The 27,354-nt window shown below is 37.9% G+C and overlaps 1 protein-coding gene across 20 annotated transcripts in view; it reads left to right on the top strand.

The window, feature by feature from the left end:
* The window catches only part of LGSN (lengsin, lens protein with glutamine synthetase domain), a 134,713-nt gene that overhangs the window by 87,722 nt on the left and 19,637 nt on the right, over window positions 1-27,354 (top strand). For 11 of the 20 annotated variants that reach the window (XM_046005370.1, XM_046005365.1, XM_046005363.1 and 8 more), the window contains 2 exons: window positions 12,003-12,055; window positions 15,055-15,177. The exons of 1 other annotated variant lie outside the window; for it this stretch is intronic. In XM_046005370.1, coding sequence (XP_045861326.1) covers window positions 12,041-12,055; window positions 15,055-15,177 — 138 coding nt within the window. In that variant the 5' untranslated portion in view covers window positions 12,003-12,040. Of the gene's footprint in view, window positions 1-12,002; window positions 12,056-12,959; window positions 13,188-15,054; window positions 15,178-27,354 lie in introns of all 20 variants that reach the window. 8 more of the 20 variants (XM_046005374.1, XM_046005379.1, XM_046005380.1 and 5 more) reach the window with 3 other exon arrangements.

Here is a 27,354-nt window from a genome sequence, read left to right as displayed (position 1 = left end):
GGCATAAAATACTACATTTCATTACTTGTACTATTTCCTTTTTTTCTTTTTTTTTTTAAGATTTTGTCTATTTATTTGAGAAAGAGAGAGAGAGCAAGAGATGGGGGAGGCTCAGAGGGAGAAGCAGACTCCCTGCTGAACAGGAAGCCCACCATGGGGCTCCATCCCAGGACCCCAGGATCATGACCCCGGAGCTGAAGGCAGATACTTGACTCACTGAGCCACCTAGGTGCTCCTACTTGTAATATTTCTTTTACTGTTAACAACTTACAAAAAACTCAGAGGCTTAAAATAACACAAATGTATGATATCACCACTTCTGTAGGTCAGACATCTTGACAAGATGGGAGTGAATTTTGGGCTGAAGGTATCAATCAAGACAGTGGCCAGACTGAGTTTTTTTGGGAGACTCTAGGGAACAATACACTTCCAAATTTATCCAGCTCATGGACAGAATTCAATTCCTTTTCATTGTTAAGACTGAAGTCCCTATTTCTTTTCTGGCTGTTGACCGTTGGGGCCAATATGAGTTCCCAGAGGCCACTGATCTTCCTTGTCATGTGAATCCCCTCCATTTTCAATGCAAGTAATGGAAAACTTTTGCCTTGTTGAACCCCTCTCATGCTTTGATTTTCTCTAACTTCCCTGTCTCTGATTTCCTTCTTTCTTTTTTTTTTTTTTTAAAGATTTTATTTATTTATTTGACAGACAGAGATCACAAGTAGGCAGAGAGGCAGGCAGAGAGAGGAAGAGAAGCAGGCTCCCCGCCAAGCAGAGGGCCCGATGCGGGGCTCGATCCTAAGACCCTAAGATCATGACCTGAGCTGAAGGCAGAGGCTTAACCCACTGAGCCACCCAGGCGCCCCCTTGTCTCTGATTTCTTGACACAGATAAACTGAAGGGACTCATGTAATTCAGTGAGGCATTCCTGGATTTCTTCACCTTAAGGTCAGCTGATTTGGGAACTTATTCCATCCCCAAGTCCCTTCACAGCAGCACCTTGATTAATGTTTGACTGAATAACTGGGAGAAGGTGTTGGCACACCAAGGGCTGGGAATTTGGGGGCCTATTCAGAATTTTGCTGACCATGCTTGCCATCTGTGCAGCTACAAGGATTTTCTAATTTGGCCTCTAATCTCCAGTCTCTGCCTTAATACTCCATAAATTCACATTACAAAGTAGGACCCTCAATGAATCTTTCTAAAGCACAGTTCTGATTAAATTTAATATCTTGCTTAAATTGATAATAAAACAACCAACATTTCAAAGGTCTTTCATGGCATGTAAGTAAGGTCATTGAAAATCAAGATCTGTGCCACCTGTTTCTCTCTACCTTCCTTCACACATCATTAAATCGAGAATTCACCCTGTTTGTCCTGTGTATGTAAGCTCAGTAAGCTTTGGCTTCTCCCTCTTTTCTTTACCCTTATCTTTACACATCTCAATTGTTGTTTAAAGGCTGCATCCCAATACCAAATTTTCCGAAAAACTTTGCATTAACCTCTTCCCCTTTGCATGCTCTCGCTTTATTATTTTACTTTATTTTTTATGTAGTGTTCCACCTTGGATTAAGGGAAGTAATAAATGCCCTGTTGTTCCCACTGAATGGTGAATTCTTCTAGGCCAGATCTGGATTTGGTTCATCTTTGTCTCCCTACCACACTGGATAGTACCTTGTGGAGGATTTATGTTGCAAAATGTTTGTTGAACCATTAACTAAAAATCAAAATAGAAACAAGAAGGGGTCAAGAATTCATACATCTTCATTGTAAAAGCTTAATTACATTTCCACATCTTTGGCAGTTTGGACTGATAGTCTGTTCTTTCTTTTGTGGTTACTGTATTTCAAGGTCATTGACTCCAGAGCTGTGGTCTTTAAGCTGGACTGTGTTCTTCAAATGCTTACCTAATAGTGAAAGATCAACTCATTTATGTTTCCTTCTTTTTTTTTTTAATTAGAGAAAAAAATTTTTTTTGTTTAAATTTAAGAAAACTTTCAAGAATCAGAAACAGATCTTATTTTCTCATTCACACAGAGTTAACCGTTATCTAATATTAGTAATATTTCTCTACAAGTCATTCCTTGACTAGTGGGCTCTGTTGTATGAGTCGTGCATGACTCAGCGATTATTCTGGATTTTTAAATGACTTACCATTTATTTAAGTGGGTTTCAGAAACATTATTAGTCATTCTGAGATGCAGCTTGCACATTTCCAGTTATGATTAATTAAAAATAAGAACAGAACAGATACTTGGTAACTTTCTGCATTTTCAAAGGACTTGGGCATAATTATCTGATTTTATTTCATAAAGCATATAACTCATCAGCTGTGAAAAATGGTACCTTGGTTTAGAGATCCCTTTTAGGATATACTGGAATAAGTTATTTTGGAAAAAAAGAATTAGTTTATGAATGAAAAGAGTGAATAAACTTATGGAAAAATGAATTACAAAATACACTGAAGCAGTTTCATATGTGCTTCCAAACGGTTTCCCTTTGGGCCTTGGGTCCATTTGGGAACTCTGTTCCCCTGCCCATGTTTGAGATCCTCTGTTTCTGAACTACATCGTTTCTTAGTTTTAATTTACTTTCATTGTGGTAAAGTACATTCTTGGCTAGTCTCTTGTGAAAGAAGGACGATAATGAAGAATGCTATTGCACTCTAAAATTGCATATTTGAACAATAATCAAAACCTTACAACTTAGCTACCCCCCCCCCCCCCACCTTATTGAAACATGTTAAAGAGGAAAGAAAGAGGAAAGAAGGATGAGCCTAGGTTTCATCTCTTGACTGCTGATGTAATAATTCTTTAAAGGGTTGTCTTCATTTTTGTGGGATAACGGTATATGTTCCAAAAGTTCATTTGCAAGTTTCTTTTTTTTTTTTAGATTTTATTTATTTGATATATATAGAGAGATCACAAGTAGACAGAGAGGCAAGCAGAGAAAGGGGGGGAAGCAGGCTCCCTGCTGAGCAGAGAGACCGATGTGGGGCTCGATCCCAGGACGCTGAGATCATGACCTGAGCCGAAGACAGAGGCTTAACCCACTGGGCCACCCAGCGCCCCTGCAAGTTTCTTGATTAGGATCTGGAATACATTTTCTCATAGAAGCAAAGTTACAGATGATGGTTGGATTCCCTTTAAGCCAGTGCTACAGAGGACCATCGTGGTTTTTGACGAACACACAGGACTTTGAATCAGAATACTGACAGTAGTGTGTACTTTTAGTCTTCTATCCTTCTAATATAATCACATTGGTAAGTTTATAGTATTATATGTTTTTGTATTATCATGAATGCAAGTGTTATTGATTGCTTAGCAAATATTTTTTTTAAGTTGTTTTTTTTAAAAGATTTTATTTATTTATTTGACAGACAGAGATCACAAGTAGGCAGAGAGGCAGGCAGAGAGAGAGGAGTAAGCAGGCTCCCCGCTGAGCAGAGAGCCTAATGTGGGGCTCGATCCCAGGACCCTGGGATCATGACCTGAGATTGCTTAGCAAATATTATACTATCATCATTTTTCCTTTACTACAACTCTTTGTTTTCACTGGGGTGAATTACAGTTTACTTCTTTCATTTGCTTATCTCTCTGTGAGCTAATTATTAATTTAACTCTACACTCAATCAATAGTCTGAATCTCTTAATACGTTCAGACCCACCAGATATTCTTACAAGTCTCATCCTTTTGAAGAATATCTCCCAGATCTTCAGATGTGCTTCTATCTGAAAACGTTTCCCTTTGGGTCCATTTGGGAACTCTGTTCCCCCGCCCATCTTTGAGATCCTCTGTTTCTGAACTACATCGTTTCTTTCTTTTAGTTTACTTTCATTGCGGTGGAGTACATTCTCGGCTAGTCTCTTGAGACAGAAGGACGAAAATGAAGAATGCTGTGTTTTTTGAATGTCTTAGTATATCATCACACGTTCTCCATAGTTTGACTGGGTAGGAGATTTTAGATTTCTTTCCCTCAGAACTTCAAAAGCACCATTCCATTTTCTTCTACATTATAGCTTTTCTGTTGAGAAGTTCAAGCCACTCAGAATCCTTAGTCATTTTTTCATAACTATATTTGTTTTCTACAGCTGTATACTAAATTACCACAAATCTTAGAGACTAAAACAATGTCTATAATTATCTCAGAGTTCTGTAAGTGAGAGGTCAAAATGCTTTTGGCTGGACTCTCTGCCTTTAAGGAGACACAGGCCAACACCAGTGTGTCAGCCAGGCTGGGCCCTCAAATGGAGGCTTTGGAGAAGAATCTACTTCCAAGCTCTTTTAGAATGTTTGGCTAAATTTGACTTTCATTTGCGGGATTCAGGCTCCCATTTTCTTGCTAGAGCTCAGCTGGGGGCAGCTCACATTGCTTGTCAAGTGGTCTCTTCTGTCATCAGTGAGCAATGAATGGTGTCTTGAATCTTTCTGGTGCTTTCCATTCTGATTTTCCCTTCTGCTGCTGGCCAGAGAAAATTCTCTGCTTTTAAAGGGCGGATGGGAGTAGATTACCCATTTAGATAATCTCCATATCTTAAAAATCTGTGATTGGGAATTTTAATTGCATTAACAAAATTTCTTCATAGCAGTACCTAGATTAGTACTCAATTGAATAACCTGATGATGGAAATCTTGGGATTCTGCCTATAGTTGCATAAATGAGTATGTATCAGGTAGGGTACTTAGTAATGGAATTCAACTCTATATGTTTAAACAGAAAACAAACTTGTAAAGACATCAGACAGCTTTCAGAGTCATCAAGGGAGATGATACTGGCCCCAGGAAATGGAGAGAAACAGATTATAGCTGGAAGAATGGCACCATACTGACCCTACAAAGGTATTTGTACCACTGAGCACTAGGTAATGGGGCCTGTCCCTGAATCACTCATGGGACACCAAATCCTGCCCCTTCTGCCTCCGGAAACTGGATCTTTCAGCTGCTGCTATCATGTCCAAGAAGTCTTCCCTGTCCCTGCTCCATTGCCCAGCAGCTTTTGACTGAAAATCCTAGCAGCTCTGCTTGATTGGCTGAGTAGAGGACAAATCCCTGTCCCTAGATGAGGTGCATGAAGGTGAACTGTAGGGTAAGAAATGTGAGAATCTAATATTTTCAGCCTCTGTAGTGAGAAATATCCTATTGTTTCCACCAAGACTCTCAAATAGGTCTTTTTCCCCAACACAGGAAGGGTTCCAGATTCTGGGCAGTAAACGAAATGAAACAAAACAGCACTGATATCTGTAATGGGCTATGAGTGAACAATGCTCATTAGGAATCTAATTGAATTGATCAAGCAAGAAGCAAATCGAATACTTGTACTTTTAATATTCCCTGATGACAACATTTAAATTGTCCCAGTTTTAATCATTTTTTTCTTAAAGTTTAATTCCTATATGGGGTCTCACATCATGTTCTGAGATATCTGGGCTACTTCCTTTCTCTTTTGGATTCTGAAAAAATGATTAGGAGACAGTGAGGGCCTGGAGAGCTGACAGCTGCTCTGGAGGGATGGAAAGGTCCTCTCTACCCCTCCCCTCAGCTCAGTCACAGTGATATCACAGTGCCCTCAATGCCATCTTGCTTATTTTTTTGAGGTAATTTTAAACTTAAAAAAAGTTTCAAAAATAGTACAGAGTTCCAATAGGCTCTTGTACATTCTTCTTCGGTTTGTATCTTACGTAACCACAGAACATTTACCAAAACTAAAAAATTAATCTTGGCACAATACTATTAATTAGAGAATTTACTTGTATTTCACCAGTTTTTCCAAATGTTCTATATTTGTTTTAGATCCCACCTTGTGTTTAGGAATGCCGTCATTTAAATTTTTATTCTATTTTATTATTCCCGATACTCTACACACAGAAACTTGACAATTCTTACCTGGGCCAGTCATGCTAGATGCTTAGTTGGAATTAATGTATAAGGTCAGTTTTCTAGCACAACAATTACAGCCCGGAAGTGAAATGGTTATGTAAAACTTGGAATATACCACAGGGAGCATAAATAAGTGTAGAGGACCCTTCCCAAAAAATAAGTGTAGGGGACCCTGGGTGGGTCTCCTTTTCTTTACTGTAGTACATAATCACAGAATACCAGAATTGGGAAGGATCTGAGAAATCATCTTACCCCATCCTTATTTTGCAAAGGAACCGAGATCAAGAAAATTAGGTGATGTGCCTTTCAGGAACAAGGCTTCATCCGGAACTTGGGTCTTTAATCTGCTGGCTGTTCCACTACAACAGGAGTTCTCAGTGCGGTCCAGGGACCCCCAGGAGCTCCCAGACCCTTTGAGGAGACTATGAAGTCAAAGTTATTTCCATCCTCAGATGTTATTTGTTCTTTTCACGCTCATTGTCTCACAACGTACGGTGGAGTTGCCCAGAGGCTGCGTGGCATGCGGTACAACAACAGAATGAATGCAAAAGCCGAGATGAGATTCTAGTGATTTTTGACTTCTAGATATTAAAAAGATTTGCAAAAGTGTAAAATGGTGTCAAGCTTCTATTACTTTTTTATGTTTTGGAGAATAACATATATTATGTATCTTAATGTATACTAGGTTCATTACTATTCTATTTTTAAATATGGTAAATGCTGATTGACATATTTACATAAATGAAAGGTCGTGGAATTTCCAATCATTTTTGAGCACTGTCCCAGTATTTGAGCACTGTCCCATTAGTAAGAGAAGAAAACATGGATAACACCAACTAGCAAAGTTATTAAATTAATGGTGTCATAACAGTGTATTCTGTGACACTCCCCTTGTTTTTTTAAATAGAGCTCTGACTGTTTTGGAGTAATTTTTAACTCATTACATGTGACTGCAAGCTCCTTATGCGCTTTGGAACTCAGTTTTCATGCTCCTACATTCATGATTCACTTGATTTAACTTTATAGAGTTTGGCTAAATATATGAATAATAATCGAGAATGCTGTATTAAAACGATTTTGAACTAGTTTTTTACTTTATCAACTCTACGTAGTTGTCAGGTCCTTTTTTCAGGGAGCAGCATTGTTTTGTACTTATTACTTAATGGAATTTGTAGAAGGGTCAGATTATTGGGTCCCCCAAAAACTGGGTACCCACATAATGGGTCCGTGATTAAAGGAGCGAGACTGATATAAGGCGAAAGTCAAGCAAATCTTTATTTCGCGCCAAGCATCAAGAATCTAACCGAACGTTCGGGACCGCACCCGTTACAAGAGAGGGCGACCCTTCTCTGTTTCACAGACTAGCTTTTAAGGGCAAAGGCCATGCGGTTGGGCCTGGCCATGCACAGGTGGCCAATGAAAATGTAACACACAGGAAACTCCACAGTGATGCTAGGTGACCAATTGAATTACAATTTACCTTAGTAGACATTTGAACCAGCCTATTACACCTTGATTAGGATTGGCGCCAAAAAGGCTCCCAGAGGGCGGGGGTCCCTACTCCTTGGTAGCTCAGGAGACAGTATGCAACCTCCCACTGATTGGATGTCTCCACCTGACCTGACCCACCCTTTTTCTGGGCTTTGTTACCTGGAGCTGGTTTCTGGGACTTGTTTCCAAGTAAATCCCCTGGGGGAAGGGGGAGCAGGGACAGTTTCTAAATAGGTCCTTACACAGATGACAGGAGAAATTCCCTTTCCAGAACAAATGAAAAAGCAACAACAAACATCCCCCATTCCCTTCCTGTGTGTGTGTGTGTTTTAAGATTTATTTATTTATTTGAGAGAGAGAGAGACAGAGAGAAAGAGAGAGAGGGAGGGAGAGAATCTTCAAGCAGACTTGTCCGAGTGTAGATGTGGACACAGTGTGGGGCTCAATCCCAGGACTCTAAGGTCATGAACTGAGACAAAATCAAGAGTTAGCTGCCTAACTGACTGAGCCACCCAGGAGCCCCCACACCATGTGTGTTTCTGCTTATTCATGAAATCACTGATCCTCTAGTCCTACCCAAAGTATTTTTTTAATGATAGATTTTAAATCTCAATCCTGTAAACAGATCTCCTGTTTCCTTAGAAAATGAGCTGTTTCTGGGCAGAATTGGGGAGAGGAGAGGTGGGTAGGTGGAGGGAATTACCGGAAGCTGTTGTGATCAGGAGTTCCAGAACTACTGGGAGAACCCAAATATTACTCTTCACAATGTTTGGCCACACTCTCCGCAACTGAGGGTGTCAATGGCAGGTTCTCTGCTTGTCTGTCACAACTGGATACATGTGAACGAGGAGCAAACCCATGCAACTTCTAGAATGACCACAAATCTGGAGAAAGATAAAGTGGGAGTATCCTTCTGTCCCTGTTGTCAAGGCCTCCCGCTGACCCAAAACTATGATTTTGTCTGAGGGGAGATGTTTAGAAAGACTATTCTCTCCTTTTTACTCATTTATTATTCTCACAAATCAGTTAGGCCCTTAGTCACTTTGGGCATGTTTTATCCTATTTCTTTAGCAGTCAGTGCTGGGAACTTTGGGTTTTCATACATTGTTTGGTAACATATAATACACCTAACCATGAAATAAAACCAGAATTATTGTGGTTTCATTTTCTCCCACTTTCCTTCTACAATGAAAGAATGGGTTTAATCTTGTACTCAATTTGCATCCCTTTCTCCTCCAGTCCTGTTAAATAATTCATCAGAAGGCAGTAACTTAGTGGTAAACAACCCACTGTTTCCCCTTGGTGGTACTTAGTAAACTTGAGCTGCTGCAATCTGTTCTCATAAAATGAATCCCATCATTCCTTTAATCATTTTAGCCACTCTCCTCTTGATCCACTCAATTAGATTACCTCTTTTTGGCAAGAGAAGTGCTCGCGTTGAACAGTCTTCCCATATGTAGTCTCAGAAGAAGGGCAGGGGAAAGACTTGAATCATAGATTCACGGCTCAATGGCTGTAGTCATTTGCCTGATGCAGTCCCTGAATATAGTAGGTATTGAACAAGTGCTTGTGAATGAGAAATGTTGAATATGGACTTAGAACAATTCACTGTTTCTTCCCATCTATCTCTTCAACCCTTTCTTAACATTTGGTTTCTTGGACACTGATTTTTACAACAGTAAGACCTTTAATGTATCTCATGCTAATATCATAGAATTGGCTATATACCATTTTCCCATGCACAGGAAGTGATCATGGTAGCTGCCTACAGAGTTGCCTGTGATGGCAGCTCTTCACCACGCAGGTGCTGGACTGTATCAAATAAGGGGGTGAATAAATGGACTTGCAAAACCCTGAGAATTTCCTAACATGACATAAAATATATACACATGAACATGTGTGAGTGAAATAGGGGATACCAGCAGAGTTTCCTTTAACCGCTATGGCTCCTGATAGGCTTGCATAATTGCAAAGGGACAACGGTAATTGAAGTTTCCTCACTATATATATATATATATATGCATATATTTATGCTGTCTTGGGTTCTGTGTTCTTTTAAGCTTGAGTCCCTTCCCATCTTGCCTTTGTGGTTAAGAGTGTGGATTTTGGGGTCAGGCTGTTAGAGTTCAGATCCTGGTCGTGCCACCTAAGCTGTGGCGCTTCAGCAAGATACATGAGATTTCTGTGCCTCAGTTACTTCATCTGTAAAATGGGGGTAATAATAGTACCTCATTAATTTTGGGGAGATCAAATGAGTTAGTATCTATGAAGCACTTAGATGTTCACCTGTGCACACAGAGAACTATGTAAGTGTACTTATTTTATCTATTATAATATTGCAACAGTGTTAAACATTTGTAAAATTCCTAAAGGTTTTTTCATAATTACAAGTTTTTACAACTAGAGTAGAGGAAGCATGTGGATGCTCCAGCTTCATCTAGATCACAATTCCAAAGTAAAGAGATTGAAACCCACTATCTAGGCAAAAAGGCTTTCATTGAAGAAGCTCAATTAGTGGGCCAATGAAAAAGATATCTTTGGAAGGGTTTTTTTTTTTTATTTTCTTCTTTTTCTAAAGTATATTTACCTAATTAAAGACATATTACTTTAAAATGTATGATGCTATTGGAAATTTGTTTGTGATAATAGCATAAAATATACCCATGGACTTGAGATATATACCGTTTAGATTATCATCTACCATCTTTCATAACAGCCAGCACACAATGGAAGTCAAATTTTTCAAATGAGATTGTGCCCTATTAGAGTCCAATATCTTTATTTTTAAAAATATTTTGTACATAGATTACGATTCTAATTTGTAGAAAAAAATTATTCATAAGTCATCTAGATTTAAGTAGAAGGTACAGCTTATCCTTAACTCTGTCTACTATCTAGGAGGCAATGTGGTGGGAATGTTGCATTTAGTTTGTGAATCGTCCTTAACTGAACACCCCTATAATGTTTCTCAATAAACCTGAAATAATATATGTTATTTTCTAAAGAAGCAACCTGGTCAGAGAACACTCAAGTGTTTGGCATATAAATTGTATGAAGGGCTTTGACTTTACCTAAAACATAATCATAATCATGAATACAAATTGTCACTTCTGGGTGAAAATGTCTGACAATGGATGTTTTTAGTCCTTTATCTAATAGAAATGAAGCACTCATGATAACTTCAGTAGTTACAGTGAATGACTGTAGAATGGAGGTTCTCACTTGAGACTAAGTTATCATAAAGTTTTGATTTAGAAAAGGTAAGAGATGGTTTTTTGGCAATATGTACTTAATTCTCATAACAGAAGTGTGGTGTTTTTTCCATAGATAATAAATTCAGTGTTTCTCATACCCCATTCATCATTCAACAAAAGTATATTGATCTCTTATTATGAAATAGGCAGTGTTCCAGGTGCTTGAGTTACAAAATAGAATCAAAACCCTCTAGAATTCACAGCTTAGGTGGGAGATATAAAGGCAGGTAAAATACTCCATGATATGATAAACACTCTATAAAGTTATGCAAAAAGATAAAGTGACTAACTGGACATAAAGAAATTATATAAGACCTCTTAAACCCCCACCTGCCCCCAAAAAAAGAGAGAAAGAAAGAAAAAAAATCAAGTAAACACAATTGAAAGAAAAAAAATCAAGTAAACACAATTGCAAGAACTGCTTTTTGAAGAGAGAATATTAGCAGTTCATCTCCCCCAACACACTGATTTTCAGTTTATTAAAGACACATATGCCATGGTTTAAAGAGTCAAACAGTTCCTCATCCCACTTCTGTTTCCCTTCCCAAGATGTCTAGTCCCAATTTCTTTAGGTGGATCTTTTTGTTTTAACTCAGTGTCTCTAAAAATTGCACTTATATTACTATTTACTCATCTTTAATTTTTGGCATTAACCATGGACTTCTCACATTGGATAAATGAGCATTTAGCTCTCTTTCCTTGATCCTCCCTAAATACACATGCACACTTCCAACTCCCACAGTCGTTCTAATAAAACACTGAAATGTTATTAGGGTCAATATTTAGTATTTACATTACCATGAATATGTAAAGCTATTCACAGTTGAGCCATGTGGTATTATTATAAGATTTTTTTTTCCTGGCCCATATCACTTTTTCTTTTCTGTGAGGTTATTAATTGTCTTTTTTTTTCCAGTTGCTTATGTGTAAGGATTCTATGTATACATTAAAAATTCAGTTTCAATTATTCCCCAAACATTCAGACACAAGAGGTTTTTTTTTTTTTCACAAGAGGTTTTTTTATGAATTTATCCTTTTTGAAAATTATTTCTTGAGCCTTTGTTGTGAAGATATCTGACAGTACTTTACTCTTGGTATTCAGATATCATTCTGAGATTTTACCTTATCAATTTCCCAGGGATTCCCTTTATTCTCCCCCACGTTGGATCTGCTGTTATTTGGAGTTCTGGTTTTCTTCTGTATTGGTTTCCTATTTTGGAAAATCATATGCATCATTAGTTTTCCGAGAAAGGGTATATGAGTGGTATGTGAAACATATCTCTATTTTGTTCATTTGATCAATAGTTTTGACTCAGTATAGGACTATGGGTTAGGTATTTTTCCACAGAATTTTGAAATCTTTTCTTCATTGTTTTCCAGCTTCCAGTGCTGCTATTGAGAAGTCTGGGGTCTCTTGTATGAAGAAATACATTGTATGTGTTAGAGTTTTGAAATTTTATAATTAGCCTTCATCTGTATGAATTTTAATCCGTTTTGCTTATTTTCCAGTGTTCTCTTTCATTCTGGAAACTCATGCCCTTCAATTCTGGGAAAAGACTATTTTTGAAGATATCTTCCCCTCTATTTTTCTCTATTTCCTTTTTCTGAAACTCTTATTATTCATATGTCAAACCTCCTAGAGTGGTCATTTTTTTTTTCTTTTTTTAGTCCCTTTGATCTTATTCTTTCATTTCCTTGCTTTTTTTCCCCTTCTTTCTGGAAAGTTCTACAATGTACATTGCATTGTTTCTTGACTTTTTTCACTGATTATTTAGGATTAGCTTTTGGAGGTTTGTTAAAAGTTTGTTACAATTTGTCCATGTGCTTTCTACCACTCATATCTTTTTTCTGTTGTCCCCATTTCTATTTTCTTTTTCGCTTATGACCTTTGGTTAGATTTTCTTTTTCTCTTTGAACAAACAAAAGTAAATGCGTGTATTATATCTGATATCTCTCTCCAAAAGGTCTCCACTTTTTAAAGAAAATTTATAAAGATAAAGGAGATCTTTTATCTTAAACAATCAAGTAAAAAATTGGTTGGTTAATCAGGAAAGTCAGCTGAAGTAAACTACCCTAAACGGAGTACTTATTTAAAGACATTCTTTTAACCTAAGTCACGTAATTATACACTTATCAACCAATCTATTGCTTTTGGATCAATACTTTGTTTTGGATCACATTCATTGATTTGAATCTCATATTATCTCTCACATAAACTGTTATCATAGTGCATCACGTAAGAATAATATAAGATTATTTGTTTATTTAGTGATGTAAGATCTTAAGACAAAGCAAAGAAAATTCTATACTTTAATAAATTATCTTAACTTTTTACAGGCATATTACTTAAACAGAATTTAGCAGCCATTTTTGGTAGACATGTACTGCTATTTACTGAATCTTTCATAAATGGGATTTGTACCCTTTACCCTTGTGAAGGAGACTCCAGAAAGCTCTATGTGAGGGCACAGTGAAAAGACTGCTATTTAGGAACCAGGAAGTGGGCCCTCACCAGACACTGAATCTGCTGGTGTCTTGATCTTGGACTTCCTAGCCTCTAGAACTGTAAGAAATACATTTTTATCATTTATAAACTACCTAGTCAATGGTATTTTTGTTAAAACATAGAAAACTAAGACATATCATTTTCAAGTCCTTCTAAAGCATTCATCTTAGTTTTGAAGCAATGTTAAACATCTTTCTTTGAGTTAGTTTTAATTAAACTGCGCATTTGCAATAACTAGTGCAATTTGGGTAAGCAATTTTGAAAATAACTACAATTAATTTTAGTAAATATAGAATTAGACTGGTGGAAGAAGTCGTGGAGGGGACTTGTTCAAGCAGCTTATCTTGAGGTTTTGAGTGAGGAATGTCTAAAAACTATTTGACTGGGAGATTGGAGATGATGTGATACAAGTCTAGTGAGTACAACAGAACTGGAAAGATACCCAATGAATGAGTTGTCATGGGAAATTAGAATCTCTGAATTGAGATCTCACTGACTTATGGTGTGCAGCTCATGCCACTATTGTGCAGATAAAACTGCTCTGCATGTGACATGAAAACTCTTACAAATGAATAATAAAGGAGCTCTAACAACTTAATTAGACTTAATTATTGATCTGCCCTATTCTCAGAAATGTACCAACTCCCTGTTTTATGATATGACAAAATCTCAATTTTATCTTGCTTATTAGAATGGGAATTATGAATTAAGGAGGTTAAAGAAAGAGGATATGGTTATGGGTATAAACGGTATGAAGGATGTTGTATTTTATATAAATAATATTGATTATCTGAAAACTTCAGCTATATATATTTTTATTTTGTTCTGATTTACTAAAGTTTTTAAAGAAAATCAACATTTGGATTTGAATGAAATTACAAAAAATCAACTGAAAGTAATTAAACAGGTCCAATTTGATTTTTTAAGTTTTAAGAGAGAAACAAAAAGCTTTTTAGATACTAAGTTTTGTAATTAAGAACAAAGAACAAAATTTTGTCAGCAGTATAGCAACTACTATAAACAGTGTGTTTAATTCTCTATTATGGTTTGATTAGAAGTAGATGCAGAGGGTGAACTGAGAAGATAATGAAATTTGTAAGGTAAAAAAGAGACCCAAAGATGGAGATGGGGGAAAGATACAAAAAGAGCAAAGATACAAAAGGAAGAGTGGAGTTGATTACAACAAACAAAAACAATAACTATGCAGTTGTGGAAATAGAACAAGAGAATCAGGCCTGGCTGATGGGCTGGAGTGCTAAGTTGGGCAAAGTCCAGGATGGAAGAGATCAGCTATGGAGAGTGTACAGTCACACATGGAAAATACTTAGAGAGGATTTGATTTGATTTAGAAAAACTCTCTACCCTCCCCCACCAACTCGAAGTGACAATTGAAGGTAGCAGAAGCATGAATTTCAAATTCTCTTTGAGAAAGTATTCTCTGTTCCTTCCAACTGAGTTGGGGTTGTTCCTGGGACCACGTGGGGCAACCTGTAGATGGTTCTATGTTCCTTGTGGCCAGTTGGGAAGGCCTGGGTTTTGTCAGAGACTAACATTTGTAGAATTAGAAAGGCTACAGGGAGATGGCTCTGATTATATGACGAAGGACCAGAATTAATTTAGAGGCGAGAAGGAACCCTAGAAAAAAAAAGGAAAAGAAATGAGTGGGTCTTTGCCATTGGTACAAATCTGGGTCACTGACAGCTGTATTTTTCCATTTGTGTTTTGTCTGTGGACTGTGATTGCATAGTTGTCTAATAAATGTGTCATCATCTAAGTCTAACAATAGATTCATTCTAGAATACAATTGTTATATAACAAAACTCAGTATGTTGGAGAAAAAGTCAATCAACACAGTTTAAGCATTGTAATGTCCTTTGTTTGTAGGGATTCAGGCATAAATGAGCATTTGTCATTTGACTCTTCTAGTGCGTTTCCAGCATACTGTGCTTGGGCGTGACACATCAGAGTCCAGTGTTTATCTTTTATTACGTGCCAGACCCCTCTGGAAAGAGCCCCAGTGGAATTCATCATCTGCAGTGTTTGGTTCAGGTATACATATAAATACATGTTGAATGCATTTGTTGGGGATATTGTGGTTTCCAAAGTCGACTTAAATAAAAAAGTGTGAGATGAATGATGAAGGGGACCTTCTGCAGGAGGTATGAAGTTGATAGTTAAAATGTTATTTACCAAAATACTGACAGAAAAGCTTTTTATTATTCTATGTCAACTATTTGAGTGCCGGTATGAATAAGGGCAGCATGATTATACTTGCTTTATGTCTGCTTTGGAGAAGTTTGCGAAGAAACTCTACTAAGCATTGAGTTTATAAATATAATAAAAGTGAAATTCAGAATTTGCGTTAGAACAGCTCACTTAGTTTGAAAGATCATTGAATATAACTTCATTAGGCACTAGGTTTCAGAAGCATAAGGATGCTATAAAATTCTTTTATGCCTATTTTGGTTGTTACCAAGAGCACGATCTTTGTTTTTCTCAAAGCTTTTGTCTCATTGTATTAAAAATGGTTTGAGGTTAAGTGGCTAAAGGTGAGAACCCATTTTCAAATTATAATTGAAACTCACGGCATTTTAAATAGTGATAGCCTCTCATTTGCTCTTGAATATATTAAAACACTCAGTTGTCAACATGTAGCATTTCTTCCTAGTTTTTAATGTGTATGTACCCAACTTCCATTCTTATATTTCTGGCAGACCATTCTGCAAGACTGAAATGCAGACTGCGAGGCACGCTGTGGTCTAGTCTGGGAGGATGTGGGTTTTCTTTAGATGAAATTAAGAAAATAAAATACAAGAAGCAAAACTACTATGTGCAAAACACAGTGGTAGACCAATGCCCTGTGTTTGAAATAGTGGCAGAGAGAATAGACCTGATCCCTACCCCTCCATCTAGTGGAGAAGACATCTAGAAGATTAAGGAAGAATGGGGTCACTGCTATGTGTAATGAGGATGGGCAGCATGCTTTGAGATGGAGACAACAAAGGTACTTTCCATAAGGAAACTGGGTGACAGTAGGTAAAGAAGGGACTCACTGGGGAGTAGCTGTGGCTCGGCAAGCAGTGTTCTGTCATTGTCAGAGGCATCAAATGACAGATGTGTTTGTTTCATAGAATGAATTTATCTCCAAGTAAATTGGTAGCTGCAAATGATGGCTTAGAGAAAGTAACTAGTATGTACATTAGTACTGTTTTTTTTTTTTTTTAAGATTTTATTTATTTATTTGACAGAGAGAGATCACAAGTAGGCCTAGAGGCAGGCAGAGAGAGAGGAAGGGAAGCAGACTCCCAGCTGAGCAGAGAGCCGGATGCGGGGCTCAATCCCAGGGCCCTGGGATCATGACCTGAGCTGAAGGCAGAGTCTTAACCCACTGAGCCACCCAGGTGCCCCCATACATTAGTACTGTTTTTGAGATACTGGTGTCTAACTATTCAACGTCTTCTTGGTCTAAGTTTTACTACTGGTGAGCCTATGTCAAAACTGTGTTTCCTATCTCCACCTCCTACAGTTTTAGCCAAGGATTCCAGGTGACCTAGACTTTGTGAAAATCTTGAAGAGTCACAATCTCCCAAGACCAGTCTAGACCAATGTTGATGGGAGAGTAGAAAAACTAGCAGTATGATTTGAAAGTACACAATTTTCACAGCAAGGGACAAATCCTGTCTCTTGGGAAGAAGTTCCTTGATAACTGGGATGGAACATTATATTTAAGAGATATAATAAAACTGAGCCTTGATTGACCCAACTCTCCATTGAATAGCCCCTGTGCTGCCCTGTGTAGGGTCGTATTCTCAGGAAGGGAAAGACTATGGGAGGAGGGAGGGAGGCGGTGTGTGACATTCCATTTCCAGTTAACTAGTATCTGGAAAAGAATAATGGTTTTGTTCCATACCAGATGCTTTGGTAACGTGAGCAGCAGCAGCATGAGGTTAACTGCAAAAAACACAGCAGCTGAGCAAAGGCTTGGTGAATCAAAAGGGCAGGTTGTATGTGTGAAAAAATATCCCAGGATGATTACTTCCCCAACCTGAACAAATTCCTCGGTAGAATCTTCAGTGAAAATGAATAGTTACTAATCTTAGATTTGGCATTTCCCTAAAGAATATTTTACTGGGATTCTCTATTCAAAACAATGTCATAAAGTCATGTATTCAGCCAAATTCTTAGCAGTAGTAAACAGAAAATAGATCAAAACCACATTCCTATTCCCCAAAGTAGACCCTACGGGTGTATGAAGTTGCAAATTGAAGGAAATGGCAGCACATCATGATAATTAAAATCTATTTATCAATAAAGCCTTGTGTGTGGTACTGAGCTGGGTGATACACCAAGTGATGTGGGGAAGTTCTGTTCTCTGCCCTGTGGCTGATGCTCATGCCTCAGTATCTGTGAGGTAGACACGAAGGAAAACATCTGCACAGGTAGACGCATAGAGGTGATATTTCCATGTTGCAGGAAGAATGGATTCCATCTGGGTGAGACCAGAGGTTCATCTGCTCTGTAGCCTGTATCATCTGTGTGTGTGTGCGTGTGTGCGCACATGTGCGTTGTGTTGTTAAGTGCAGCTCTGTGGGAGGCTAGGACTGACTTTCTAGAAGTAGGACTCAATGCTAGGGTTTTTCCTACCGCAGCTTACCCAAATGTTCCCTGCTTTATGCTTGTCTGTGGAACTCTATAAAGACCTCCTGATTCTATTTTTATATTTTAAATGTGTTTGGTCTTTTAAAATTCGGTTTTGTTTTTAGATCCCAAAGTTTTTAGTTCATTTTATATTTGTTTTTAATTTACCTCCAATCTATCTCCCTTTAAGTGCCTCTCTTGATGTTAAAATTTAGGTCTGTGCTTCATTCACGTGCAGTGGTTAAGAGTATATTCCTCGAAACTGGAATGCCTGTATTTTAGTCTTGGCTCTACTACCTGCTGGCTGGGTAAGATGGGATAAGTCATTGGATTTCTCTGTGCTTCATTTGGACATTAATAGTACCGACCGCAAGAGATTTTGTGGAGAGATTAAATGAATTAATGTGTGTTCAGTGCTTAGAACATAGTGAGTAACAGGAGTTCCTCATCATATATACTTCATTATGTTGTGGATACCAGTAATCTCTCCCCTAAGTTTTCATTTTTATAGCCTTGTAAAGTTTTGCACTTCTTTTACACAGTAGAATTTTATTTGCCTTTCTGTATGATAATAACGATTCTATGCGGTGTACATTTATATAAATAAACACATATTGATCCACTTTGAGCCCATTAATGTTTTCCTGGGGACAGTAACTAGAACTATATTTAGTGTTCTAGCCCTAAGCACATCATATTTTTTTAAAACATGGAACACCGGGGCGCCTGGGTGGCTCAGTGGATTAGGCCGCTGCCTTCGGCTCAGGTCATGATCTCAGGGTCCTGGGATCGAGCCCCGCATCGGGCTCTCTGCTCTGCAGGGAACCTGCTTCCTCCTCTCTCTCTGCCTTCCTCTCTGCCTACTTGTGATCTCTCTCTGTCAAATAAATAAATAAAAATCTTTAAAACATGGAACACCTTCTGCTGTCACATTTAAAATATTCTTTTTGATGAGGCCCAATTTTTTTTAAGATTTTTATTTATTTATTTGACGAGAGAGAGATCACAAGTAGGCAAAGAGGCAAGCAGGGCTGGGGGGGGGGGAGTAGGCTCCCTGCTGAGCAGAATCCGATGTGGAGCCCGATCCCAGGACCCTGAAATCATGACCTGAGCTGAAGGCAGAGGCTTAACCCACTGAGTCGCCCAGGCGCCCCAAGGCCCAATATTTTTATCTGTAGCAGCCTATTAGCTGATATCTTTGCTGACAGTTCTATAATGTTCTTGGATCTTATTTCATACCATATTATAGAAATCATTGCCGTAAATATATATCATACACTACATGTATATTTAAATTTTTCTATAAATCTTCTCTCACCTTTGAAGCATATTTGTTGCTTTTCTGCCCATCACAAATCCTTCAAAAATACTTTGATCTTATTTACACAGATATTTTTGAGACAAAATCTTCATTTCTCTGGAAAATACCTAGAGATTTCTTTTTCAGTAAAAAAGAAAGCCAGTGCTAGCACCAAGTTCAGGTAATAGCCAAATTCTTGATCCTTTATTATTTTAGCTCCGTTTATTATTTAGCTTTATATTGTGAAAAGGACATGGTGTTAGATGTTTATAAAGTCATTTTTCCCTCTCTGAAACTATTGGCTAGGTACACTTGTCTCATATGGAATGTTCTGCTGCAGATTTTGCATTGCCTTACTCCCAGAGGCGAGATTTGCTCCAGGCTTGCTGCTGCTGTTGCATATTTTGCTATCTTGCTGGGAATGGAAGTGAGATCCAGAGCTCTTTGCATCATTTACAATGTGACATTTTGTTCACATAGAAGCTTTTTACAATGATGGTTTCTCGATAATTCTTGGGTGGAGGTGGATATATAGATGGAACAATGCTCCATCTAATCTACTAACTTGGATCTCGGTTATTTTATTACAAAAGTGGTGAGCATATGTAGTGGAAGAAATGAAAACTCTCTGGGTCATTCCTGACATTTGATTATCTAATCCTTCTATCCCTTTCACAAATATGTTCGAGGATGAGAAACGACACATATCCAAATAGCCCATTCCATTTTTAGCCATGATATTAAGTAAAATTCTGATTTTATGTAACTTCCAAGAAATTTATCGGTGTTTACCTTCCGTGCATAATTTTACTTCAAAAGACAGGGATGCTACTGAACTCTATGTTGAATTGTGAAGTTAAAAAAACACACAGAAAAACACTTGAATTTCCCTCTGTCTTTTATATAAAACTGCTCAATATTTACTTTTTAGGCAATATTTTTAGTTTTCAATATTTTGTTGCCTGTAAACTTTGTACGTAGGATGAAAAAACAAAAGAAGTGTTTCCAAGTACACATTTGGCTCCTGCTACTTTCTAGGTGTGAAGTCAAAGGAGTTACAGCAACTTTGAGAGACTAAGCTTCTTCCTCAGGAAGATGGTTCAACTAGTACTTTCCTCATTCATATAGTATACCTATACCAATTTTTATTATGTATTTATTTATGTTCAAAGAAACAACAAGTAGCTCATCTTTATTTCTCACAGAGCATCCAGACCTATACCTGGCCTCTTTTAGATATTCACTAAGTACTTGCTGAGTAAATGAATGAATTTCATACAAAGGGAGGCCCCAGTAGGTCACCTGTCAACAATGGGTATGAATGTACTATTCCTACTCTCTTCAATTTCTCTTTTTGGTGTATTTCAGTATGTAGCTAGTCCCAATCAATATTGACACATTAAATCATTACTAGGAACAATTATTATTATTATTTTTTAAAGATTTTATTTATTTACTTGACAGAGAGAGATCACAAGTAGGCAGAGAGGCAGGCAGAGAGAGAGGAGGGAAGCAGGCTCGCTGCTGAGCAGAGAGCCCGATGCAGGACTCGATCCCAGGACCCTGAGATCATGACCTGAGCTGAAGGCAGAGGCCCAACCCACTGAGCCACCCAGGCGCCCACTAGGAACAATTATTAAAGAACTTATATTAGAAGATGAACCATTATAAGAATTATTTGGAGTAGTAGAAACAACTCTTTCTGAAAATATTTGCTTGTCAAAAATATAAAGTTTAGAGGGAAACAGAGGACTTGTATTGTTTTTTAAGTTTTCCATTTTACTTTATGAGCTTCTGACCTTTGAATTTTTATAATGAAGAGTATTACATTTGTAATAAAGAACAAATTACAACAAAATCCCCAGAGATTCCAGGTATTCAGATGGAATCTCCTAAAATGCAATAGAGTTTAAGGATTAAAATTCTTTACAAACATACAGATGAAGGTCCAGTGTTAGGGATAAGTAGATCTGTGATTAATGTCTCCCTAAGAGTGTTTCATTTTTTTTAAGTTGGGAAAGGGTGGTCCTTTGGGTCCTTGTCCTTAGTGATCTCAGGGACTCTAATTTAGTATAACACTCAGGTGGCTTTGCAGAAACAGCTTGGTTGAAGGAGTGAATCACTTAGTAGGCCATAAAGAAGTGCTCCAAGTTTTCAAATAAGTTTCCAAATGATGCTTATTTATCTTGTTGGTGAACCAGAGAACTGAAAAGGAGAATACTTTGGTCTGGTCTTGAGTAAGACAAGAAATAGGACAGAATCAAAGAAAACATATTTAACTACCAAGATAATAGAAAGCAAATATTTTGTCATTTTGGTTCTTTTTAATTTTAGTTTATATTTTCCTTAATGTTTAGAAACTTTTTTTTGAAATATCACATGTTTTAGTTATGCTATGAAGAAGCATAGGAAATAAGATTTTGTTTATGTCTTAAAGGGAGTAATCATAACCTTGAAGATAGGTGTGGCTTTGAGAATAAATACATGAAAAAAATCTTCAAAGAAAGGTGGGATTAATGGGGTAAAGGGACAGAGTCATTGTGGAGCAGCTTGTCACCAGCAGAGCTTCTCTTCTCTCAGCTTTTCAGAAAACTGAGGGAGTCCATCTAATATTTTGCCTAGGGAAAGTGTTTTTTTTAAAAATATTTAATTAATTTATTTTTTTCAGTGTAACAGTATTCATTGTTTTTGCACAACACCCAGTGCTCCATGCAAAACGTGCCCTCCCTATTACCCACCACCTGGTTCCCCCAACCTCCCACCCCCGCCCCTTCAAAACCCTCAGGTTGTTTTTCAGAGTCCATAGTCTCTTATGGTTCGCCTCCCCTTCCAATTTCCCTCAACTTCCTTCTCTTCTCCATCTCTCTAGGGAAAGTGTTTTGATTACATCAACCTACTGAATTATCATCAGATTCTATTGGACATTCAAAGATATTTCATTCTGAATCACTTATGAAGGAGAGATGTGGGTCAAAATTTCCTTCTGGTCTTATATTTCAACATGGTAGGCATTGGTTGCCTTTCATTTATTAGAAAGTATTTCTTGATTCCTAGTTTATTCCAGCCAATATATTCAGCTCAATGATACATCTAAAATGCTACCTTCTAGGGATCTCCAATCCCTTGTCGTTCTTTTTTTTTTTTTTTTTTAAAGATTTTATTTATTTATTTGACAGAGAGAGAGATCACAAGTAGCCAGAGAGGCAGGCAGAGAGAAAGGGGGAAGCAGGCTCCCTGCTGAGAAGAGAGCCCGATGCGGGGCTCTATCCCAGGACCCTGAGATCATGACCTGGGCCGAAGGCAGAGGCTTAACCCACTGAGCCATCCAGGTGCCCCCCTTGTTGGTCTTTCTTGATCTTGTTTCCTATTCCATCTATCTTGGATTCCATATCTCATTATTTTAGTCTTTCTTGCAAATATCCTCAACTTATTTTTGTCATTGTCTTCCTAAGTTTGAATCCTTATAAAACCTCTATCCTGTGTTTTTCACTTCTCTGAAAGAGCTTTGCTGGAAGAAAAATAGTTTACCTGTGCAGATTTGATGCCACTATAACTTAAAATTCTCCGGTTTCTGTGGGGTACTGAACAGTTTTGTTGTATGAGTTGTTTTTTTTTTTAACATTCTCTGCTATGATGATGGCAAACCATTTGCATTCTCTTTAAATATTTAGTCTTCCAAATGTAAACTGTCTGAGCATCTCCTAGCAGAGAAAATGGGAAGTTCTGCAACTGGCTAAGAATAGATAAGAAAGATCAAGGGTTTAAAATTAGTTTCACTTTCAGATTCTGCCACTTACTGGGTAAACTCAATTGTCCTGAGGCTTTGTTCTGTCATCTGAAATTCCTTCTGTCCTCTCCTCCACCTAGTTTTCCTTTCCTCAATTTTTCTCTTCTCTCTTTCTAATATTCCCTCTTTTTTTCCTTCCTCTTGTGGAGGAGGATACATTAAAGTGAATCCCTTCATTTCAATTCGAGTTTCCGTCTTTTCTACCCTTTCAAGGACATTTTTTTTTTTAAGATTTTATTTATTTATTTGACAGACAGAGATCACAAGTAGGCAGAGAGGCAGGCAGAGAGAGAGGAGGAAGCAGGCTGTCCACAGAGCAGAGAGCCCGATGTGGGGCTTGATCCCAGGACCCTGAGATCATGACCTGAGCCGAAGGCAGCGGCTTAACCCACTGAGCCACCCAGGCGCCCCTCAAGGACATTTTTAAAAACCTTTTTCTTTTCTCTTCAACATGTCTATTAACTCCTTTTACTGAGCATTTAAACATGTGTAAGTCTGATCTTCCTAAAAGCAACATAAATTTTTCTTGGGCAGAACCCATGCACTTTTCCAGGGGTCGTTGTGTTTGTCTCCATCTCTTCTAACTTTTCAGCTGTGTTTCCTGACTGTCTCCATTTGACTGTAGAGAACATTTCTAGCGAGCTTATCAGATGTGGACCCTGGACTAAGCACCTCTCTTTCCTCCTCAACTCACAGCCATCTGGCTGCTGCTCACATTCTTTCAGTGAACCTGACTTTTCCAATGCCTCTAGGGACCTGGGTTGCAAAATACAATGGACTAGTCTTAATAGCAACCTTGTTTATAATTTCAGTAGCAGGCCTATTGGTGTTCTCTTCTTTTAATACAGCTTTTATTTTTTGCTATCAATGAAACCACTCTGTCCCAACTTTTTCTTTCACCTTCTGGTCATTTTTTTCTCTGACTGCTTTTTTGGGATTCCATTCCTATGTTTACTTAGCACATATTATTGTTTCTCAGTTCTATCTCGGTCCTCTTACTTTCTCAAGCTCTGCTCTTTCTCTTAATGATTCCAACCACTTTCAGGGCTGTGCTTTTTTCCTTCCATTTCATCTTTTGGATTCTGACCCATTATGGCCACTGCTTGCTGGATGACTTCAGATGCTATAGTTATTGTAGATTCCATGTACTCAGAACCGAAGCCAGCAACTCCTCTCTCAGGTCTCCTCCTCTTTCTGGGTTCCCTACTCAGAAACCTGACTGTCACCTTTGACCCGCTGTCTCTTGCACTTCCTATATCAAGTCAATCACCGAACTGCCAAATCTACCTCCCAAATCTATCTGTAGTAAGCTCATTTCTGCATCCCCAGAGCCGTGACCAGAGTCAGATCAACTTCATCTCTATTCTACATTGCCCAAGTGGATATTGGGGCTGTAAGTAGTTCCTTGTATTTTGGGCTGCAATGATTCCTAATTCAAGAAGGACGCCTAAATACATTCTTGGCACTTAGGGAACCACAATTCTTAGGTTAATCACTGCCTTTTGGCGTAGAGAAAAAAGTATACAAATGAAGAGTTAATGATAAGGATTCTGAGAATTCTTTTACAAAGCACTAAGTAAGATCTTTTAGAGGAGGCTAAACATTCATCATTTTTGATGAAGAAGACAATAATTATGAGTTATTTTGAACAGATTACAAAATTCCATAAGGGATCTACTTTCACCGGGAATTTGAGAATATTAAACTTCTTTGAATGGAGTGGGTATAGCAAAGTGTCCAAGGAGTTAATTTTGAGCTATGACAAAAGGAGTAGATAACTGTTTCCCTGGGACAGACTGGAAAATTGATAAGAGCCTAGGAAAGAAGAGTGTGGGTCTTCTTACACACTAGTTTTGCATGGATGGAGATGAAGTTTATGCATGGAAGTGTGGAGGGATTGGTGAGACTGGCCTTTGCAGGACCTCGGAGAATACTAATTTGAATTTTTCCTGAAGGTGATGCAAAATTGTGGAAGTACCCCAAGCAGAGAAATTATAAGACCAAAACTGTGATTATTTAGAGAAGCACTGCGGGCAGTAGTCTGGAGGATGAGGAGAAGTTGAGAACAGAGCGAGGACAGTAACCATTCTGGTAATCCAGGTGACATGGGTAGGAAATGGAATCACTCATTTTTAAATGGTGAATTCATTGGACAGAATCATGACAATGTATTTAACCCTCCCCATTTCAATGTGTGCTGCTTTCAAGTTTTACTATAACAAAGGTGGTATTGGACATGCATACAACTTTATATATTTTGTATTATAGTCTTAGAACAAATTGCCAGAAGTAGAACTAGTAGTTAACAGGTATGGATATTTTTAGATTAGTCAATGGGAGTTTGCGATGTGTTCTTTCAAGGATCTCTTCTGTAAATATTTTGAATACATTTTCCTCCCCTTTTCTTTGAAGAGCACACATTAGGGAAACTGAAGGCACGTTCATATTCTTTTGCACCTGGTAATCATTGATCATTTTTTACCATTATTTCTAACAGAGGTTAAAACTTTATGAGATTTTTTGGGGTTGCTTTCTCTGTCATGCACCCCTAACATTAATGAAATCAGAGTGTTTGGTAAATGCTTTAATGATTATATTTCAGACTGTAGCCAACACACAGAGGTCAAAACAAAGGTTTTAAAAGTATTGATAGTAAAAATGTAGCTGTTAGAGAAAATTAAAAGCAAATGAATAAAATCAGTGATATTTAGATTCTGAATAACACCAGTTAATACACTGAAAGGAAACCTATTAGGTCAATTAGGGTCTAAATTTAATGGTTGGCAGGATGCCTTTCGATGAAGCCTCTTTTAGTTAATTTGATCAAACCACTGCGTTGAAATGCAAAATGACAAACTTGTATTAAACCATAAAACAACTGGGGTGCCTGGGTGGTTCAGTGGGTTAAAACCTCTGCCTTGGGCTCAGGTCATGATCCCAGGGTTCTGGGATCGAGCCCCACATCGGGCTCTCTGCTTGGCGGGTAGCCTGCTTCCTCCTCTCTCTCTCTCTGCCTGCATCTCTGCCTACTTGTGATCTCTATCTGTCAAATAAATAAATAAAATCTTTAAAACAAACAAACAAAACCATAAAACAACTTTCAAAAGCAACAATGTGATGAGAAAAACTTGAATAATGAAAATTCTTGTGATATGAAACCTTCTTTAAGGCCAGGCCCATGTATGAGACAAAGGAGTCATCTAATGGAATGAGAGCAGAAACATTTCTGAAATAGGAAAAGCTTCTCTGTTGGAAATGTCAAATCAAGTCAGGATCAACTTGGTATAGTAAAATTTTGAGACTGTCTAAATTAAGCATGAATTAGATTTGCATATTTATGCCACGCGATCAAAATGAAATTGCATAACTGTGCTTATGCTTCTGGTTCTTCCAACCTGGTTTACTTCACCTCTATCTTCAGCTTAAGTGTCTCTGCTTCTTTTTAAGCTTGCCCTAGTTTCCCTGGCTGTCTAAAGACTATTTATAAAATACTGTGCCTGTTTAATAATAATACTAGAGTCCGAGCATGAGCTTATCGGTCACAGTACCCTCTCTGAGAACCCTCAGACTGCTTGATATACCCTAACCTCTATGAGAGGTTCTCCTAGTTTATTGTTTAGAATCTAGAACTATTCAGGTAAAGGATTAGGTCCCGACTCAGTAAGAGCCATTGCCCATGAGTCAGGGACCCATGTGGTAACCTAGAATGAGGTATGTCCCCAACAGAGATCCCCAGTAATGCATGGTGCTTAGGTAATAATAATCAGGATTAACATTTGTTTAGTACTTACTATACATAAGGCACTGCTTGTCCAACATAATGGTGCAAGCAGGAGATTTGTAAATTGGAACTATATTACTGAATGCATGAGAAATGGTGAAAACTTTCTAAACTAGTCAGTAAGCAGGTGCTGATAAGAGTCCCTTAAGGCTCCTCCCAATTCTCTTAACTTCTGTGACTATCCTACTAATCCTCTTGGGCATTTGGGCCTTTCCAGGATCCATCAACTAACAGAAGTGAAATTTCCTTCACTTCTGATAATGATGTGGGAACCTCCTTAAAGAATTCCCATTCTTCCTTGTCAGTCATATGACCTTGAATAAATCACTTAACCTCTGTGGACCTATATCTGCTTTGGCAAAATGTAGGTAATTATAAATGTTCTCTTGATGTTGTTATATTAAATGAAATACAAAGTATTGCCTGGTAATGAAAATACTTATAAAATGTGAATATATTTGCTGGGTATATTTATATTTATAGCCGTGTCTACAGATGAGAAGAACAAGGCTCCAGAAGTACTTGCTACTTAGTGGAAAAGTCAGAACCCAAACTTTGTGAATCTTGGCTAGTAGGCTTTTTTACTGAAACATTATCATATTGTAACCAAATATAACTGAGAGATTTAGGAGAATGAAAACATTCTACTGGGGGCAGGGTAGACCAGGGATCCAATAAATTAGGTTCAGCTATTAGAACTCTGTCTATACTTTGATCATC

This window comes from Meles meles, chromosome 5, assembly GCF_922984935.1.
Source record: "Meles meles chromosome 5, mMelMel3.1 paternal haplotype, whole genome shotgun sequence".
Taxonomy (NCBI): domain Eukaryota; kingdom Metazoa; phylum Chordata; class Mammalia; order Carnivora; family Mustelidae; genus Meles; species Meles meles.
The sequence above is the reverse complement of the archived record's forward strand: the minus strand, read 5'-3'. Positions and strand labels throughout refer to the sequence as shown.